Source organism: Nothobranchius furzeri, chromosome 15, assembly GCF_043380555.1.
Source record: "Nothobranchius furzeri strain GRZ-AD chromosome 15, NfurGRZ-RIMD1, whole genome shotgun sequence".
Lineage (NCBI taxonomy): Eukaryota > Metazoa > Chordata > Actinopteri > Cyprinodontiformes > Nothobranchiidae > Nothobranchius > Nothobranchius furzeri.
The window spans coordinates 33,827,250-33,849,134 of NC_091755.1; the positions used below are offsets into that span (position 1 = coordinate 33,827,250).

At 43.1% G+C, this 21,885-nt stretch overlaps 1 protein-coding gene across 4 annotated transcripts in view; it reads right to left on the minus strand.

The window, feature by feature from the left end:
* The window catches only part of celsr3 (cadherin, EGF LAG seven-pass G-type receptor 3), a 128,329-nt gene that overhangs the window by 29,110 nt on the left and 77,334 nt on the right, over positions 1-21,885 (minus strand). For all 4 annotated transcript variants that reach the window (XM_015967374.3, XM_054746341.2, XM_054746342.2 and 1 more), the window contains 6 exons: positions 12,642-12,783; positions 9,366-9,486; positions 7,448-7,631; positions 7,167-7,268; positions 6,989-7,083; positions 4,859-5,068 (listed from right to left, as the gene is read on the minus strand). In XM_015967374.3, coding sequence (XP_015822860.1) covers positions 4,859-5,068; positions 6,989-7,083; positions 7,167-7,268; positions 7,448-7,631; positions 9,366-9,486; positions 12,642-12,783 — 854 coding nt within the window. The remainder of the gene's footprint in view (positions 1-4,858; positions 5,069-6,988; positions 7,084-7,166; positions 7,269-7,447; positions 7,632-9,365; positions 9,487-12,641; positions 12,784-21,885) is intronic.

Sequence of the window (21,885 nt, forward strand, 5' to 3'; positions counted from 1 at the left end):
CAATAATTCCTGCACCCCTAAAACAAAAGCAGGGTGGAACCAAAAAAAATTAATTAATAATACATAGTGCCACAAATCAAAGAGTCATTTACATTAAATTACACATAAAATAATGTATTTACATTCAAGCCACTCTAGTTTAGTGGAACCAGTTGACATAACTTTGTTAAGTAAACATTCTTGGAATGTTTTATTTATTTATATTGTTTTTAGGCATTATGTGCATTTTGATTGTATTGTTTTATTGTTTTTCGTGTCTTGTGATGTTTAGTTTTAGTATGGTCTTACTGTTGTCTGTAATTTTAATGTAGGCTATATGAGCTATGCTTTTATCATGCACTGCACTTTGGGTGATTTTAGTTGGTGGTAGTAAGGTGCTTTATAAATAAATAAATAATTCACATGAAGTAAACTCAACATTTTATTTCTTACAGTGTATACATTTACTTCAGGAAGATTTGAACAATAAATGTTTCCCATCTTCTTTCAATCAGCTTCAAATGTCTGTAGTTAAAAAAACAGACTTTCCTCCTTTCCTTCGTTCGTCGTTCCCGCAGCGACAAAGGCTCTCATCGCCACAGGGTTACTATAGTAACTGTGTTCTGCAATACCTGCTCATCTAACCAGATAGCTGCTGTTTAAAAGCGGGGTGTCAGATAAATATTCTTACATTTTCCTTCTGAGGAAAGAAACCGAGCTGTCTGTGGCTCTGCTTCAGAGACGCCAACTTGTTAACTTGAAAGGATGCGACAGAGACAGAGGCACTCTTTTGCAGCTACAGGTTGAGGTTATGTGCAGCAAGAGAGCTGAGGCTTTCGTTGTGGAATTGACCAAAATGACAATAATAAAATATAATAAAGCACCACTGTGGTGAATTAAAGCAGCTTTATAACAACAATTAACCAGCTGGTCAAACAGTAAACCCCTGATTTACTGGTGGGTTAAATTACAAACCAGCCAGGAAATGGGCTTTATTTAAGTCAGGATAAGATAATTTATTCTGCTGATGGGTTGCCATAGAAACCACCTGTGCCAGAAAATAAATGCAGTGCATTGGCTTTTTTTTCTAATCTGGTATGCACATAGGATTTAAAATGCTGTTTTGTCTTTTATAAAAAAGAAAACAATGATGGGCAGTACTATTACAATACAACATAACCTTAATATCAGAATGTGTATCTGTGTGTGCAACAAGTGTGCATTTAATTCGACTATTTGACCGTTTCTAACATTTTGGCCTCAAATTTTCCAGAAAAAGGGTAAATAATGTAATGATGAATCAATACACTCAAAACAGAATGACCACACCAAAATTATTGTATTAATAGATGCAATAATAAAGGAAGCTGAGCAGTCAGACACATTTGAGTACGTTTGTCTCAGACTTTCTGATTAACATTTACAACCTCTCCGTTCCTGCTGTTCCCTAGTCTGTGTTGACTCTGCAGGCTGTGGCTACTGCTGCTTCAGCTGTCAGTGACTGGATAGTCTTCATTTCTAGCAGAAACTAATTACTTTCTCTCTCATACCACCGTCTGTGTATTAGAAAAAGTTTCCTTTTTAGTCTCACGCTATGCTGCTTACTAATATGAATAAATTACTCCCTGGGTGATGCTCAGCTAAAGATGAAGAGGAACATAATCAGGTAGTGCGGGATTATCGTTTGCAAAAATCCACCAATACAGCAACTAAAACCGCCCTAACTACCTAGAACTACACTGTAAAAATAAAAGGCTGAATTTACTTAACCACGATATGTCCACTGTTTCCACTGAACATATAATGTTCATTTTTATACGTTGTCATGTTAAAACTAAACATCTATTATGCTTTAAGTTTGAGCAGCAAGGTTTAGTGGAAGTTGACAGAACTTGGTTAAAGATAAATTTACTTGTGTTTTTAATAAATTTGCAGTGGTCTCTAGTACAAAGTCGTATTCTGGGGAAAAAAGCTCCGATGCGCCGGTTTCAGGAACTAGAAGTGAGCCAGATCAGTTGAGCTTCAGATGATGGGATTGGAGTCTTATTTCTTGATATTTGGACATATTGCCTCTGATTGGCAAACAGCAAAAAGACTCTGTTTGCTTTGCAATAATTATGTTTTATTTCCACAAATAACACAAGTCTGAAGGAGTTCTACTGTGTTTTTGAGTTGTTGCTAATGCTAATGGTTAGCTTCTACTAGCCGAGACGCTCTCTGCTGTTTCCTGGATGCTGACCCGACAACAGCCTCCCCTGTCGTGAGTCAATGTTACGAGCCCTGAGTTCCCCAGCGCCCGGCTTCTACTCTGCTCCGTTTCAGCACCATGGTCAGCACCCTGGAGAGCGCCCAGCCACACTCGCGCAGCTGATTCGCATCAGGGAATCCCCCGGCTGGAGCAGATAAAATCAGCGCTGCACTGAATGGCGGGGAGGACTGAAGGAGAGGATTGGAGAGGATTAATGAGAGAGAGACTTGTCTTTGAGAACTTTCGGAATTCATAGTTGCCCCCGGATGGTTTAAGATTCAACCTGCATGGGAAAACCTTGGGGTCGGAACGTTGATTATTCATACTCCTGTTTCTGTGTTAGGCCTCCCAGGATCCTAGACCAGGGTGAGGTCGTAACAGTCAAGATGGGTTAGATCATGAATGTTAAGTGACAGTGTGACATAGATCTGTCAGGATTTTAAAATCATGGCTCACTGTCTATTTTCTATCAGAAGCTAATACATGTAGGAGACTATTTTTATGTTCAGCCTGCATGAAAACGCAGAGTTACCCATTATAATCATAAATAATCATTAAAAAACATTTTTAGTGAAGTTGACCTTTAACTAAATTCATAATTGTGTTTCTTAGAGTGTGATAGCAAAATATGATGAAAACTACACCAGCAACATGTTTAAATGACAAAACCAAAAAGTCTGAAATTACTTTAATTTCAACATCATGACGGTTTCATTCCCATGCCCTTGTTGCCACACAGCAGGAAATGTAGGAAATGTTTTTCTTCCACCTGTATTACTTAGATGTTTCATTCATACATTCAACACTTTCTCATAGATAAATTGGATGTTGATTCTTGAAAAATTAATGGGAAAAACTACTTTATTTAAACATCATCTTTCTAAAATGATTTTCATGTCAGCTTGTATCCTCTACGCTGAAGGTACAGCAGCAGGAAAAATTAGATTGTGTGGTTTAACGCGCCGACTGAGACCACATGTAGCAATATCTCATACGTTTCTGTCACCACCGTCCCACAGCTCCAGCACTTCCTGTATTTGATATAGCGCCTTCTAGAGTCCTGAAACCCCCCAAGGCGCTTTACAACACAATCAGTCATTCACCCATTCACACACACATTCACACACTGGTGGGGATGAGCTACAATGTAGCCACAGCTGCCCTGGGGCGCACTGACAGAGGCGAGGCTGCCGAGCACTGGCGCCACGAGTCCCTCCGACCACCACCAGCAGGCAACGTGGGTTAAGTGTCTTGCCCAAGGACACAACGACAGCGACAGACTGAGCGGGACTCGAACCAGCAACCTTCCGATTACGGGGCGAGCACTTAACTCCTGTGCCACCGTCGCCCCTATTTCAGACACAGCAGACATATTATTGTAATACCTTGTCAGGGAGTCTTTACTCTTCTGTTAGACCTCAGTAACAGCAGCTATTTTACAGGGGGATGTTTGTAGCTGTGAGCCTTTAAATTAGTTTTATTTATTCAAACAAAAACTTATTTACCATATTAAAGAAGTTAAACCTAAAAACTGAATTATTGTGGCAGATAACCTATTTAATATGTATTTTTATAATTGTAAATAAGCTTGTTAAGCTATTTTTTTGTTAGCAAACACAAATTAAGATTTCCAATTAATAAAATGGTGAGTTTCATAACATCAGGCTGTCAAAATCAGCCGAGCAAACTGATTATTATCTTTCACACACATCTGTTTCTCTGCGTTTGCTTTTAATTAACTGGTAATTACAGCAACATAACTGCTAATGATTTATAACCTAAAACATTGAAATTAGTGTTTTATTTGTTATTTTTTTCTCAAAGTGAGTTTTAAATTTTACATAAGTTGGGTGAGTAACCCCAGCTTTCTACCATGTGAGTTAGCATCATGTGAGGTTCACAAATTGTAATTGTCAAAGTTGCCATTTTAGTTGATTTTGGTTGAGTATTTTTTCTCTCCTAAATGTACTCTTTGGTTCTGTTTCTTACACATTAAGCTTCAAGAACTTGTCAAGCTCAGCAGTCAGGACCTGGTCAGACAGGAGGAGCGGAATAAAGCATCAGGCAGCTTCAACATAAAAGATGTGTGCGGATTTCCTGTTGCTTAAAGGTGAGGATCACTAGTTTAATCAATACATCTGCGGTGGTCTCTAGTCGAAATGTGCCTTGTAAGTCATACTCTGGGGAAAACAAAGCTCCCGTGTGCCTGTTTCAGGAAGTAGAAATTAGCCACATCAGCGAAGAGCTTCAGACATTTGGAGTCTTATGGAGTCGGATGAAAAAGTTGGAAACATCTATTTTTCTCCAGCTCAGTGGCCTAGCGGTAGAGTGTCCGCCCAGAGACTGGGAGATCAGGGTTCAATTCCTGGTCGGGTCATACCAAAGACTTTGAAAGAAATGGGACCCAATGCCTCCCTGCTTGACACTCAGCATTAAGGGGTTGGATTGGGGGGTTAAACCACCAAATGGTTTCCGAGCGCGGCTGTATCTGCAGCTCACCGCTCCCCCAGGGGATGGGTCAAATGCGGAGAACAAATTTCGCACACACATCAGTGTGTGTGACAATTGATGGGACTTTAACTTTTAACTTTAATGTTGATGTTCGTCATTGAGGAACTTCTGTGTGTTTACCTCATTAAAGTGTGCATCCTGAGTGGCTGTGAGTCCGAAACCACTCTGCTGGGTTTCAAAGGTTAGTAGGCGGGAGAGGAGTCGCTCAGCTATCTGTAAGTCGTTCCCATAGAGACGGCCAGTGGCTTCGGTAACATCCCGAAGCTGGTGAGCAAGCTTCTTCTCCAGGATGGTGTACAGTTCTGTCTCGTTACGCTCCAGAGAATCCAGCTACACAGTAAAACAGAAAAAGTATACGTTAAAGAGATTAAACATGATGATACTAACATTCCATTCCATTTTATTTATAAAGCACATTTCTGCATGGCTGAGGCCAACCAAAGTGCTGTACAGTAAAAGAGCATAAAATCAAACCATGGGAAGAAGTAACAAAAAGTTGTACAGTAACTACTATAAAAACAAAATAAAACAAAAATCATAAAATGCCAGCTAGGCTGAAGTAAAAACCAAGGAATAAAAAGGAGCCTTCAGGCGTGATTTAAAATCACAGAGAGAGGGGGCCATTCTCACTGCTAGGGGGAGTTAGTTCCAGAGACGAGGCGCACAGATTGAGAGCACTCATTCTCCTCGCGTCCTCACCCGATCACTTGGGACCTGTAACAGACGGTGGTCTGCTGATCGAAGAATTCAACCAGGTACATAAGGCTGAACCAGCTGAATCAAGTAGAGAGGCACATAAAGATAGAGTGACTTAAAAACAAGAAGTAAAATTTTAAACTGGATGTGGTAATGCACTGGAAGCCAGCGCAGCTGGGACAGAACCAGAGTATTATGCTCCCTCCGTCTGGTGTCCATCAAACGGCGGGCCGCCACATTCTGCAACAGCTGTAGGTGCGCAACCGAGGAAGATGTGAATCCATAACAAAGGGAATTTGCATAATCCAAGATATCACAAATGCATCGATCACTGTGTGCAGGTCACGTCTAGTCAGGATGGACTTCATCTTTGATAGCCGGCGAAGCTGGAAAAAGCAGGATCTAACCACCTGGCTAATGTGGGAGTCCATCTGCAGCTCTGGGTCCAAAACCACCCCCAGGTTAGTGATGGTTGGCTTCACTAAGCTGCGAAAACTGGGTGGCAGGACAGGACTAACTGCAGTGGGAGAGAGAGGAACAAATAAAAGAGCCTCCAACTTAGACTCGTTCAAATGTAAAAAGTTATTATAAAGCCAGCCCTTCACCTCTTTCAGGCAATCCACAGCCGGTTACACCGGCTCTTGAGGTTTTCATGAAATATAAAATTGGCAGTCATCATCATACAAATGATAAGACACACCATGCCACCTAAAAATAGCTGCCAGAGGAAGAATGTAAAGATTAAAAAGCAGAGGTCCTCAAATTGAGCCTTGGGGAACACCACAGGGCAGAGAGGAGGCTTCAGAGGCAAAATCCCCCAGCCTCACACAAAAACTTCTGTTGTTGAGGTACAATCTGAACCAGTTCAGGGCAGTTCCCTGGATGCCCACTACCTGGTTCAGTCGGGACAGAAGTATAGCATGGTCTACGGTGTCAAAAGCAGCTGTGAGATCCAGCAACACCAGTAGAACATGGGAGCCGGAATCAGTGGACCGCAAACGCTAAGCAGGGCAGTCTCAGTACTATGACCGAGACGGAACCCTGATTGCAAAGGGTCTAAAATGTTAAAAGTCTGCAAATGGTCAGAGAGCTGTGTAAAAACAACTTTCTCGAGAAGCTTAGATAAAAATGGAAGCTTTGAGATGGGGCGGAAGTTTTCCAGGGAGGTAGAGTCCAAACCAGCTTTCTTCAAAACTGGCTGGACCTCAGCCTGTTTGAAAGCCTAGGGGACAACTCCAGAGGATAAACTCCCATTCACAATTTTTAAAATAAAGTGTCCAACCACAGGAAAAACCTCTTTAAGAAGATGCGGAGGCATCACGTCAGTCAGAGAACCAGAAGGCTTCATCCCTGCCACCAGATCAGAGAGCAAAGAAAAAGAAATAGGCTCGAAGTGATCCATTGAAAACTGAGGGGAGTCACATCCAGGAGAGGCAACCAGCGAGGGTGAGATCAGGGCTCTGATGTTGGTGAAGGAAAACATATGAAGGAGTGGGTGCTTCTAGCTTATTCAAAGTGACAAACTCAATATATTTCTGTTTTTGATCAACATACAGCAACGCTGAGCTCCACAAACGGAGGTGAGGTGCAGTTGTAAAGATCCGGCTCCAGCCATCCTCTCTCCACATCACAGTGTCGGATGGCTGCGCCTGTTTGGAGAAGAAAACAAGAAATTCTTTAAATGTCTGCTCACAAGTACAGGACGTACTACCGTGGTAATGATTGTATGCACCGATGGAGCCCTTAGGGCAGGGGACTGCAGCGGGCAGGTTGAACTTGGTCCGAGGCCACCAGATGCCCTGGGTGATGGTCTTTGGACAGCCATCATAGATAACTGTAGAGGGAAGCTCATTTAAATCATCCTTATTAGAACACAGAATGCTCAGATAAATATAATAACACCCATGCAAGGTCAAATAATGTCTTAGAATAAAAATGATCATTAAATGAACAAAAGGTTTTCTGATATTTCTCTGAACACAGCAACAAAAACAAACAACTGATTCCTCTCACCTTCGCAGCCTGAATTTGTGACTTCGGCAAAGGGGTTGTCACATGCGTTGCACTGTCGGCCAATTACGCCTGACCTGCACTGACACTGGCCTGTTTCGGGGTCACATGACCTCGTGAAGGAGCCCACGGGGTAGCAGTCACATTGCAGGCAGCTGTCAGAGCCTCGAGGACGGTAGTGAAACTCCTGACCAGAGAAAAGTACGGTATTTATGGACAGGTGCATTAAGTCAACTCAGTAAAAATCAAACTGTTTTAAAAACTGAACAAATGACAAAAGAGAGATAATTTAGAGGAAACCAACGTAATATAAGTCAAGTTCGTTGTGGTAGTGGTGATTATCATAGAGCAAGCCATACTTCACAGTTTGATTTTCACATGAAAATGCAATTTTCTCGACTCTTTTGAAATCTGTGAATGGATGATCATTTTCATTGTCTTCTTGTTGAACAGAGAAAGTTTAAATATTGATAAGATTTCATTGACTTCACTCCAACTCTGTGCATCCAAAACATTTGCAGTACAATGCTAATTAATAATCCAATGTTAAATTGGCTGTGAGAGCTGTATAAATTGGATCTGCTGCACAAACAAGTGTCACTTTGATAAGAATGGATTCTGATAGAAACTGATCCACCCCTGCAAAATTCAGACATTGATCAGATTTATTGTATCAGGTTTTGTGAGGGCTCCAAGTCTGCTGGAAACAAACCAAGTCAATAACACGTCCTCTACAGCTGATATGGATGTGTGTGTGTGTGTGTGTGTGTGTGTGTGTGTGTGTGTGTGTGTGTGTGTGTGTGTGTGTGTGTGTTGGGGTCAGATCTGAGGTCAGTGTTATTGAGATTATGGATTACAGTAAGAAGATCAGACAGACTAAATCCCGGATAAATCTCGGTTAAACATCCTATTAACACAAACACACAAAAGACAGATACGTTGATGCAGTTACTAAGTCTGGATTAGTTAGGAAACGAAACACAATTAAAGTAGCAATATGTAAGAATGCTGCAGTGAAATAATCACAGAAGAGTCTTATGTCTCAATCATGTTTGAAGGAAGGTTACACTTAAACAGATTTCCTTCTAACTGGCTGGGGGGTTGTCAGTTTTTCTCCCCTAAAAACAAAAACAAAAGAGGGACATATTTACTGCAGCATTTGTAATTTTACACTGGCAGGAAAAAACTTCAGCAAACGGGAGCGACCCATGTTATGCCTTGGACCCCTAAGAAGCCACAGCATCTTTTATTTTTTTTAATGGGTGAAGAAAGCTAGAGGCTAATGTTGAGCTAACGTTTAGCTAAAAATGTTAACGTCAAATTAGAAGCAAATACTCAGCTATAAAAAAAATCTCAAACTACTTTTTAAATTACCAACAGATATCAATGTTCCAGTAAAATGTGAGTGTGAAGTGAATAATGACTCAATAGTGACGCTTTACTTCCATTAATGAGTCATTCAAAACTATAACAGCAGGCTAACAGCAAGGCAGCAAACAACCACACTTCCTTCTATGCCAAAGAAATATTACCATAAAAGGTGTAGTAAGAGCTCCCTGTTGCTTATCCATAACTGGCAACAGCCATGAAACTCACGGAACAGCAGTAAGAACATAAATGCAGTGACCAAATTTGACCACAGGATGTCATTCTTACTTCTTTCTTGCATATTGCACCTTTAAAGGTCTTTAATCCTGACAGATTATTTTACGTGAACCTTGAGCCAAAGAATCTGGAAAAAGTTAAATACATCTTTGAACAGCTATGGTGCATTTTTTAAAATGTAGTTTAATAATCTTGGTCTGATGTTGTATCAGATGTTTTGTAAATATGCTGTGTGTGTGTGTGTGTGTGTGTGTGTGTGTGTGTGTGTGTGTGTGTGTGTGTGTGTGTGTGTGTGTGTGTGTTTTCCTCTGATTACCTTGCAGTAACATTGTCCACTTGTCTTGTTACAGTCAGGGTCGAAGCCTTTATTAGCATCACAGTGACATGGTCCACAGGTTGGAGAACCCCACCAACCCCGAGGACACTGGTGATCAATTCTAGATGTGCAAAAAGACACGAAAGACGCATCACAACAGAGAAAGTGTTAAAGCAACTGCTTTTCATCACAACTTCAACAGAACAACTCCACAGTTTCCATCTCTTCTCATCTCCTCTGCAGACACGAGAGCCGAGCAGACTGAGTTGCTGTGTCTTAGGTTAATCTTCAACAATTTTATTTTTAGAATAATCTATTCAAATGTAACCCCATTGTTTATTTATTGATTTTTTTGTTAACTTAATAATTCTGCAACATGCATGGAAAACAAATTTGCATAATGCAAAGAAAATTTTCATGCAATTCTATGTATTTACATAATCTCTCAATAACAACGTCTACAATCACTTTTAGGTTAGTTTAGCTGTATTAGCTACTGGTTTGTAGGTAGCTCACTGCATCTCAGCCGTTGTTTACCTAAGCTCTTGTCATTCAGCTTTTCTCATCTGAATTCATTCACTCATCAACCTAAACATGGCCCGCCTATTAAGTCACCCTCCCAGCATAGCAATCCTTGGTTTCTCTATTTTGTTGATAGATCCTTCTGTCCTTGAATCAGTCATTTTTACATAAACTCATGACTTATCATACGTCACATTTCTTGAAAATTAGTAAGATTCCCTTTCGAAGGAGAAACTGTCTCAGCTGTTCTCAGGGTGCTAGTCAAGTGACATGTTGTTATGGCCACAATTACTAATGAAAAACACGTTTTTCAGATGTGTGGATATTCGGCCTGATGATCACTGGATTTCTCCTGATTGGAGTGGGAGGATATCTGGTTTTCTGGAAATTTGGGAAGACGGGAGCGATTGGAGGGCGACCCGCACCCACGGAAAGCACCGTCCGTGTGGAGACTTCACAGACTGGGACGCTACTCGAGGCTGGACAATGTTCTAGCTGCGATACCGGTATTAGTGCGCAAAAGGGATGTCATCTCAGAGAGGGTCACCGAACGGTATGGACAAGTTTAAAAACCCAAATTGGCTTCACTGAAGGACTGGAATGATCAGTTTAAAGACTGAAGGCAGTGAGGAAAATTATCTCAGCCTGACCCAAACAAAGTCTCGTTATCTGAATCTGACGCCCTAGCAGCCTTGAGCAGCTACAAACCCCCATGAAGGAAGGAATGTAGACAGATGCTGTGAACCCCCCCCCCCCCGCCTTCGGATTGGTGGACTTCAGCCTGGCGAGATCATCAACCTGCAGGAGTCAATGTGCTCTGCACTTCTCCCAAGATCTCCCTCCCACCTGTGACTGTACAGTGGCTGAGTGCCGTAGATGGCTGCTCTCGCTGGGAGAAATAGGATCCCAGCACCCCCCCCACCCACCCACCCACCCCCCTCCCCCTTCCTATTGGACCCTCATGTTGTGTTGTATGAAGTCTGTTGCATATCTGTTTGAGGTGGTTTTTTTGCAAAGCAAAGCTGCCCTCCTGGTGGGAGAGTAGCTGTGAAGAGCCTTTTTTCCCCTCCTCCCGAATCAATTCCTCATGCAACCCTCTGATCTCCATTAAAGTAGTGCGACTCAGGTTGCGAATGACCACAGTCACCAATTCTTGTCATGTGTCTTGCCCATGAATGTCTGATCTCTGAATTGTGTGTACTGAAACTAATTTCCCTCTGGGATTAATAAAGTAGTGATTGATTGATTTTGAATTCAGCTCATTACTGACTTGTTGTCAAGATGTGGGGATGTTTAGAACCCAAAATGCAGATTACCCAAGATGACCCGAGGCAGGAGATGGTGTAAAGTAAAAATCCCTTTATTTGGTGGAGGAAACAAAAATAAATCCAGGCAGCGAGCCTCAAGTCCACAACTCCAACGCTGGAAAAACAAGCTCACCAAGAGCACGAGCAAGCACTGACATAATACAAAACACATACAATGGACTGACACCAGACAAAGACAAGACAGGGCTTAAATAACAGGAAGGAGTCAATTAGGGAAATTGGCAGCAGGAGTGTGGAGTGAGGGCTGGAGGGAAGACAGGTGAATGTAATTATCAAAATGGGAAAACAGAATCTGAGGAGGGCCAAATAAACCTAAAAACTCTAATTCACAAAACTAAACCTAAAGTCTGCGGGAAGGACTAACACACACACACACACACACACACCATCACACACAAATGCACTAATATAAACAGGACAAGCACACACACACAAACTCTGACACTTATAAACAGAACTGGGAAAAGGCCAAGCGCGCGCTCACACACACACACACACACACACACACACACACACACACACCACACTGAGCAGGGGACTGAGAGGCTGGGGGCTATAAGGACACAGAATGTGAATGAAGACCTGGAGGGGCTGGGGAGGAATGAGATGACACGGGACCTGGGAGGAATAATCTTACAGGTTACAACATGACACATGATTGAGATGAAGACAAGGAAACATGAGGGCGCTATGAGACACAAAAGGGAATCTAGAGAGGGATGGAGGATACCAGGAGGCACAAAAAGGAGGGGGGCAGACGCAGACCATGACCAGCTCTTTGGGAATGTTCAGCTGAAATACAATTTACTGAACAAGATTAACCAAACTTTTAAATAAAAGAAAAGAAAATATTTAGGTTTTTACAGCAACAGAGATTTGAGGAAAATACATCTGCAAACACCTTTGATTGTATCAGTAGCTGACAGAGTGTGTCTTTCACAAAACACACACTGACAAGTTCAACGATGAACATCAGAGACACAAACTCACAATCAGCAGGTCATCAGATAAATCTAAAGATGAGTGGATTTAACCCGCAGGAAGGAAATCTGGTGTCAGGTCAGAGTCACACGGGCTTTGCACAGTGTGATCCTACACAGAATACCTTGTGTGTGTGTGTGTGTGTGTGTGTGTGTGTGTGTGTGTGTGTGTGTGTGTGTGTGTGTGTGTGTCTTCTGACTTTCCCTTGAACCTATCCCGCAGTGAATTACACGTAACAGAACATGTGGATCAACGAGGTGACTTGCGCGTGCTGAGAACAGCTGAGACACTCACGTGTGCGCGCACGCACGCACGCACACACACACACACACACTCACACACACACACACACACAAGAACATTTAATTCAGATGTTCTTTGAAGTCTAAAACCATTTGAGCTCAGTTCAGTGTGTGTGTGTGTGTGTGTGAGTGAGTGAGTGTACCTGTGCTGGCAGTATTGCCCATAATGATTGTCTCCGCAGTCACAACTGTATCCGTGGGATGAGCTTGGCTTCCTGTGGCACTGAGCCTCATTTTCACATGGATTCAGGTGGCAGGCGTCAATGCAGCTTCTCCCGTAGTAACCTGTGAAACACAAACGGAGGCGTTCAGCAACACTTGTAACCGTGTCTCTGACAGATAAAAAGATATTGGGTTTACCACACATGATGACACAAAGCATGGTTAGACCATCAAAACAAACAGATCAAAAGTATGTCCGATATTTTTGGTTGTGACATCAATATCGGCATCAAAATTTTATATAGGAAAATATCGGAATCGCTTTCAGTCCTTTAATGACAACTTTTACAAACAGTACACATAATAAAAAAAATACATGACTAACTAATAAACACATTTTAACATCACACTTAGGGAGAATGAGATTCAGCTACTGTTGGGAGGCAAATTAAACACGATGCTTTATTACTAATTTAAAACTGAAGTACAGAATGAACACAGAAGAGGTTTAAAATTTAAGCATGCTAGGAGATGTGTGATAGTAATAATCTAAAAGGTTTTAGTTTTTCTTTTTAATGAGGGGGACACAGGATGTTACGGTACTGGAAATTAAAAGTCAGACAATATTTGTAAATCAGATATCTGTAAAAAAAAAAAAAAGAGCCAATATTGAGCATCAGAGGTCAAGGAGTCAGATCATTTAACCCAACATGAAAGAAAGTTAATCTACTGGGAAAAGGCCTAAAAGATGAAGACTCCAAATATAACACTAACAAGCCTAATACTAGCTTTTAAAATCAGTGGGTTCCCAAAATTCACAAACATGAACATAAATACAAGCAAATCTTACAAAAGCCCAACCCACTCAAGTTATCAGTATTATAGTGTTCTGTTATGCAGTGGAGTTTGGCATTTTACACTGGTCTGCAGGCTTGTTGACTTGCTTTAAACTAAATGAAAAAATAAAACATTATTGAGACATTTAAGTGACTAAATGGTTTTGCACAACTGAGCCATTGCTTTGCAATCTCTCATTAGGGTGCAGGTTTGATCCTGGCTCCCACCAGAGAATGCTGCTGTTGTGTCCTTGGGCAAGACACTTAACCCACATTGCTTGCTGGTGGTGGTCAGAGGGACCGGTCACCAGTGTTGTTGTGAAGTGCCTTGGGGGGGGGGGGGTTGTCGAACCATACGTAGGCACTAGACTGGTACAGGCCATTTACCATTTGAGAAAAAAAATATATATATATAACGTTTAAACTCCTCCCTATGGTACCAGTATCCACTACAGTAAAATACATTTTTACACTTTTTACACTTTCACACACTTTTCCCACACACAGTTAGCTACCTGTAAATCACACACACTCTCTCCGGTGTGCACCTGTGCTATGTGATGAACGAAGCTGACGCTCAGTCCCCAGATAATCCACACAAACCCACCAGCCTCTTAAATGGAAATGGAGGCCAGCACTCCAAACCTCTTCTTTCATCTAATGACTACAGCCGAGAGCTTTACTCACACTTTGTGGCGTATTTAGCACAAATACAAAGGACCTCTCACCAAGACCTGCTTTGAATGAGAAAATAACATAATTGGGCCATTTAGTCTTTAAAGGGGTTGCATTTAAAGGATGAGAGAAAAAAATAAACATTACATGACGGCATGCGCCCCAAAAACCCCAATCATAAAAAATACACACCAAAGGTTGACTAGTGAGGGACAGAAGATTTAAAGATGTAAATTTGCCCAGCTACCTATGCTAGCTTTGCGGTTAACATGCTAAATGCTCACTTTTAACACACGCTGTGGTTTTGGTGTGCTGCAGTGAAAGTGGTCCTCGCTGAAACACTTTCCCACGGTACAACAGTCTGGACGATGTCTGGGCTATTCACCAGTATATGGAAAATTCATATGATGATGAAAATAAACTTTGGTTTTTGGTTCAAATCGGTATGCAGGCCTAAGCGACACTAAAGTATTTCAGAGATCAGAGCTGTTTTAAAGATAGCAGATTTTTTTTTCTTTTTCTGTGATCAGACTAGCTCATCGGTCCTTTTGGAAGTAAATGCCATTTCTTCACATGGAGGCTGTTCAGGGTATTTCCAACATAGGTTAGATGGTGACAAAGAAATATTTACAGCTTTAGTTTACCTCATCTATAAAGTCCTATTTGTGGCAAAACCTAATGACAACATTGGAACTTTGATGCACTCGCTATAAAAACTCCGCTGTGGTTGCCATAAGTCAAAGTATAAGAGAAAGATGCTTTAATAAGTCAAAGTCAAAGGTCATGAAACATGCTCAGATGTTTTGTAGCACCCCCTCAGGCACAAGCCCCCCCCCCCCCCCCCAGTTTTCACATCAATAAAAACCTTCATGTTCTGAAAATGCAAAACTATATCAGATTCTACCCAGAGCATCAAGCTAATCAGTAAGTGAATGGCTTCCACCTGCCTTTGAGCTTCTCTTTTTTATTTGGCAGCAGTGAACTGAGGGACATGTCTATAGACTGAAGAGTGACTGAGTGATGTGTGTGTAGTTCCTGGAGCCGTGCACTCCTCCCTCTGGAGCTGACAAAGGTGTGTGAGGTGGGCTTTCATGTGTTCATCTGCAGAACATTCAGAAGATTCTTTTAAGCTTTTGACCTTGACTGCAACTTTAAACCCACACAGCTTTTAAAGACTTCTAATAACCACATCCCTCATTCATTTACTTTTCATCAAAAATGCACAAAATCAGAGATGAAAAAAATTATAGCTGACCGGCCTTGTTCTTTGTCTGCAAAATGCGATGGCGACTTATCTCTGAAGTCATATTTTTATGCTAATTTTTGTCCTTTTGCATAAAACAAAAGAGCAAAAGATAATTGCAGCTATTCCCCCCCCCCCCCCCCCACACACACACACACATATGCACAAACACATACAAGCATGATCAGAGACATTGCAAATAAATATCGCTATTGTTCTTTTACAATCCACCACTTCAAGGCTATCTGTTGTCACACAAGCACATGCAGCCCTGTACATCTTTACACGTTCACCATGGCAACTGGCTGAATGGGGCAACAGAGGCCTTGGCTGTTTTCAGATGTTTATAATGACACCGGCCTTGTCACAGCAGTTTGTGTTAGAAAGACAGACGGAAAGACTCTAGCTTGTGAGAACAAAGACTGACACATCATCTGTGAGTACGGACGCTTTTTCTGCCTCTGAGTGAAGCTTGAAGAGTTTGTTTGAAAAGTTGTGCCCACTTAGCCTCACACACATTTAGTGTGACTTCTTGTTTCTGCTGACTTTGGTGTAACACTGCATTGGCTTTACTTTCCCACAAGACTGAAATCAGTAAAGACCAATAGACCATCTGTTCACTAAAGCACCCCAGTCATCTCATCTGTCTCCAGCTCTTTGACTTCACAAAGACGGTCCAACATTTCTGTACTCACATTAGAACAGAAGAGGCATTTTTCTTTACCGCTTGCAACAACACTATTGCCAGGGTTAGAATACCAGTCCATCTGTCTGTCACCATATTTATGTTTGGCTCACATCCCTCTCCCAATCACCCTCCTCTAGATCTCCTTAGAGAACCCGTCCATGACCCTTGTTCAGGCTAGACAGGATATATAACCTCTCCATCAAATTCGGGTTCTGTCTGAGGGGATCCTTCTATACGTGAGTCACATTCATAAACAACAAACAAAGAGGAGGGGCCATGGCCTTTATTCCAAGCTTCTCTTGGATGTCAGTGATTCTGACACCTGCAAAGGAAGCTCATTTCAACCTCTTGGCATTGTTTCCTTTCCATCACAATCAACATCTCATGACCACAGAAGAAGACTGGAATGCAGATGGACCAGTAAATTGGGAGCTTTGCCTTTTGGCTCAATTGTTTTTTCACCACAACAGACCAGATGAGATCAGCACCGTCCTTCCTGCAGCTGAAGGGTTAGGGTCTGTTTCCATCCTACCATCAATTATGAAGAACACACTCCTCCACTAGAGGCAAAGACTCACTCCTGACCCAGAGGTAACATTCCACCTTATTCTAACTGATGAATCCGACTGACCATGGACTAGGATTTGAAGAAGACAAAAGCAAATATATGGTAGTGTTGAAAATTTCACAAATATTTGTAAAAAATATAAATTTCCAACATAAAAAGGGACAACAGTAGCTCAGGAGGTAGAGCGGGTTGTCCAGTAATCATTAGGTTGCAGGTTTGATCCTGGCTCCCACCAGAGAATGCTGCTGTTGTGTCCCTGGGCAAGATACTTAACCCGCCTTGCCTGCTGGTGGTGGTCGGAGGGACCGGTGGCGTCAGTGTTCGAAAGGCCTCGTCTTTGTCAGTGTGCCTCAGGGCAGCTGTGGCTACATCGTAGCTCATCCCCACCAGCGTGTGAATGGGTGAATGACTGACTGTGTTCTGAAACATCTTGGGGGGTTGTAGAACCCTAAGAAGGTGCTACACCAATACAGGCCATTAACAAATACATCTTAACAATATTTGATTTTCAAACAGAAAATTTTGACATGGAGGTCCAGTAGCTGAATTGCTAACATCATAATCCAAATTTTGGCTTAAATTCTACCTGACAGAATTCAAACCTTTGTAAGGTTGGGTTCTGTGCTCTTTAGAGATGGGAACTGTGGCATTAACAAGCCATCTCCGTGCCGTGTTTTTGTTCTGCTCAACAACTGGACCAGGTTCATTCACTGTGCTGACTGAAATCACCTGGTTTAGCTGCTCAGCTGAAGAAAAACATGGCATGGAGATGACTTGTTGATGCCACAATTCCCCATATCTGGTGCTCCCTACCTAGAAATGAAACTAGTTTTTTGTTTGTTTTTGTTTTTATGAGAAAAATATTAACTACTTCACTTGTTTCATTAGTGAGAACAGCAAAACGGGTTAACATCCATCACAATGCCACCACCGTGTTTGACACAGGGAATAAAAATTTTCTTAGCATAACTTTTCTTTTTCAAATGGTAAATGGCCTGTACTTGTATAGCGCCTTCTCAGGAATCTACAACCCCCCAAGGCGCTTCACAACACAGTCAAACATTCACCCATTCACACACACATTCACACACTGGTGATTATGAGCTATGTAGACACAGCTGCCCTGGGGAACACTGGGCAGCTGTGTGCCCCAGGGACAGGCCTGCCATACACTGGAGCCATTTTCACGTTCGGACCACATGTTAAACTCAGAGTGACTAAGCATTTTTAAAAATAAGTAAAAAATGGTTTCTCTGTGAATGACCTCTACTTTCCTCTGCTTTCATTTACAACCCAAAAGCACCTTCAAGACTTCCTGCTGTGTTGGTTTTAAAACAACTAAAGGAACTTAGGAGTCAGTATTTCACAGCAGTAGGTTAGCCTAGAGCACCTGGCTGGAGCTGTCATCTTTAGTAAACCCAAATCAGCATGAAAATGGCACCCTTACACACACCCACACACACACACACACACACACCATACATACACACTTTGTTATGTACCTTGTCTGTAGAAGTTCAGGTGTGCAACTGAAGGCATCTGTTCTACTCGTAGGAGGTCGAGTTGCTTACATCAAACACACTGTCAGCTGTAGGAGACTCATTAGGCTAGTCCGCATCACACACGAAAAATACCAAACACACAAAATGAAAGGGAATTATTCAGAGGCCACCTCTTCTCTTTTAGTCTTTTATTAAACTTTGATTTGTCTCTAAGCAGCATTCATTCTATAACAGCTTGAATTTTTAATGCTCATTGTGCTGATGAAACAAAACGATAATGAGGGTGACACTCTCGTGAGTGCGTTTAGAGTAAATAAGTGTGCACATGTTGATTGTGCACTTGTAATCAGATTCAGGTGTGAAAGCATCTGTGTGTGTGTGTGTGTGTGTGTGTGTGTGTGTGTGTGTGTGTGTGTGTGTGTGTGTGTTCTATGGTAATGAGTCAGGGTGTTAGCATTAGCTTGCGGGCTGGTGAAGGATGCAGCAGCGCCTCTCTGCCTCCTTCCTGTGCTGTCAGGCCCGAGGCTCCGTCACTGTAAAACTTTCAATTCAACATTAAACACACTTTTAAAAACTCTCTCTACTTTTGCTTTGAACTCACACTTCCATTTTCCAACGTTCTTTTGTTGATAAGCCTATTTTAACCTTTTTAAGAGTAGACATTGCAGTAGCAACCTTTGTACATTCACATTTTTAGGTCTCAAATGCTTGCATGTGTTTATTTAGACTTCAGATTATTACGCGTTTAGAACAAATGTAGGCAGAAAAACGTTGACGGACAAACCTCTGAAAAGAAAATTGATTTGCGCAGTGCTGCTTCTCAAAAGCATTGTGACGAATCCCCAGTTAGAGGTGAAAAGTTCCCAGAGCTGATCTTAGCCTGCTGGAAAGTAGCGGGTCAGCAGAGGGTCAAATCTTTTTTATTTACATTGACTGGATCAACAAGCCTGGCCTTTATGCACAAGACTCTGAAAGACTTTTGGTGTTTTAAAATATTTGTACTCAAGACATTTAGAGATGGCATGTTTTGAGGCCTAAAAGAACGCTGCAGCTGTGACAATGATCATATCTCAGGTGTCTGATAAGCCTTATACTGTAAACTGTACCTTGAGAAGATCTGTGTGTCCAAGGCACATGGAAAACCAAGTAAATGAGACTGTGTAGTCATTTGCTGAAAGTTTCTTAGTTTCACTTAACACACATGTTCAAGAGACACTGAGAAAATTAGCAAATTATTGTCAAGTTGACAAAAAAGGTAAACAGAAGTTTAGAAATTAATAAATGAAAACATTCTTGTAGTAAAATCCAGATTAAACGAGTGATCATAATCTGAAGGCACCCAATCAAAAATTCTTCATGTATACATGTCAATCGGAATATTGTGATCCGATAAGGCCTGATCGGAATTACATTTCCTTCCAATTGAGAGAGGCGGTTTTGTCCAATCATCATTCAGATTGACGTTCATGTACACACTCATTTGGATTATTGGGGTAAAATAATGCCCATTGCGCATGATTGCAACTTCAGCGTGTCGTCTTCCCACCTTTGCAGACGCTCAGGACAAGTTGAAAACATGGCGGGACAGAAGTGATCTGTTTACTGGAAAACCCACTGGAGTTCAATATTATTGAACGTCTCGATGGCCGAAAGGCTAGAAATGCCAAGTTACACACTCAAGTGCATCTAAAGACGCAGGACGTGAGATTTCACAGAAGTATCGACCAAATAACAACCCCTGGAAAAGTAAGTCAAAGGACAAAACTAGAGAATAGGAAAATAAAATGTTTGTGAAAAGACGTGCGGACAAGATGGCATTTGTTTTTCCGGGAAAGACGACTCTGAGCATTCGTCTTCTTCGTCTTCGTCTTCCTCCGCTTATCCGGGTCCGGGTCGCGGGGGCAGCATCCCAACTAGGGAGCTCCAGGCCGTCCTCTCACCGGCCTTGTCCACCAGCTCCTCCGGCAGGACCCCAAGGCGTTCCCGGACCAGATTGGAGATGTAACCTCTCCAACGTGTCCTGGGTCGACCCGGGGGCCTTCTGCCGGCAGGACATGCCCGAAACACCTCCCCGGGGAGGCGTCCAGGAGGCATCCTGACCAGATGCCCAAACCACCTCAACTGGCTCCTTTCAATCCGGAGGAGCAGCGGTTCTACTCCGAGTCCCTCCCGAATGTCCGAGCTCCTCACCCTATCTCTAAGGCTGAGCCCGGCCACCCTACGGAGGAAACTCATTTCGGCCACTTGTATCCGCGATCTCGTTCTTTCGGTCATTACCCAAAGCTCATGACCATAGGTGAGGATTGGGACGTAGATCGACCGGTAAATCGAGAGCCTGGCTTTCTGGCTCAGCTCCCTCTTCCCCACGACAGATCGGCTCAGCGTCCGCATCACTGCAGACGCCGAACCAATCCGCCTGTCGATCTCCCGATCCCTCCTACCCTCACTAGTGAACAAGACCCCGAGATACTTAAACTCCTCCACTTGAGGTAGGACCTCTCCCCCGACCCGGAGGTGGCAAGCCACCCTTTTCCGGTCGAGAACCATGGTCTCAGATTTGGAGGTGCTGATCCTCATCCCAGCCGCTTCACATTCGGCCGCGAACCTACCCAGCAAGAGCTGAAGGTCAGAGCTGGATGAAGCTAGGAGGACCACATCATCCGCAAAAAGCAGAGACGGGATTCTCCTGCCACCAAACTCGACACACTCCACACCACGGCTGCGTCTAGAAATTCTGTCCATAAAAGTGATGAACAGAACCGGTGACAAAGGGCAGCCCTGGCGGGGTCTAACCCTCACTGGGAACAGGTCCGACTTACTACCGGCTTTGCGGACCAAACTCACGCTCCTCTGGTAAAGGGACTGAATGGCCCTTAATAGAAAGCCACCCACCCCATACTCCTGGAGCGTCCCCCACAGGGTGCCCCTGGGGACACGGTCATACGCCTTCTCCAAATCCACAAAGCACATGTGGATTGGTTGGGCAAACTCCCATGCCCCCTCCATCACCCTTGCAAGGGTATAGAGCTGGTCCACAGTTCCACAGCCAGGACGAAAACCACATTGCTCCTCCTCTATCTGAGATTCAACTATCGATCGGACCCTCCTCTCCAGTACCTTGGAGTAGACCTTTCCAGGGAGGCTGAGGAGTGTGATCCCCCTATAGTTGGAACACACCCTCAGGTCACCCTTCTTAAAGATGGGGACCACCACCCCGGTCTGCCACTCCCTAGGAACTGCCCCCGATGACCACGCAATGTTGTAGAGACGTGTCAACCATGACAGCCCTACAACATCCATAGCCTTGAGATACCCAGGACGAACCTCATCCGCCCCCGGGGCTCCGCCGCTGTGTAGTTGTTTGACTACCTCAGCAACTTCTGCCCCCGAGATCGGACAGTCCATCCCCAGGCCTCCCAGCTCTGGTTCCTCCTCGGAATGCGCATTGGTGGGATTGAGGAGCTCCTCAAAGTATTCCTTCCACCGTCCGACTATAGCCTCAGTTGACATCAGCAGCTCCCCATCCCCACTGTAAACAGTGTGAGCGAGTTGCTGCCTTCCTCTCCTGAGGCGCCGGACAGTTTGCCAGAACCTCTTTGGAGCCGATCGATAGTCTTTCTCCATGGCCTCACCAAACTCCTCCTACGCCCGAGATTTTGCCTCGGCAACTGCCACTGCTGCACCCCGCTTGGCTATCCGGTACCTGTCTGCTG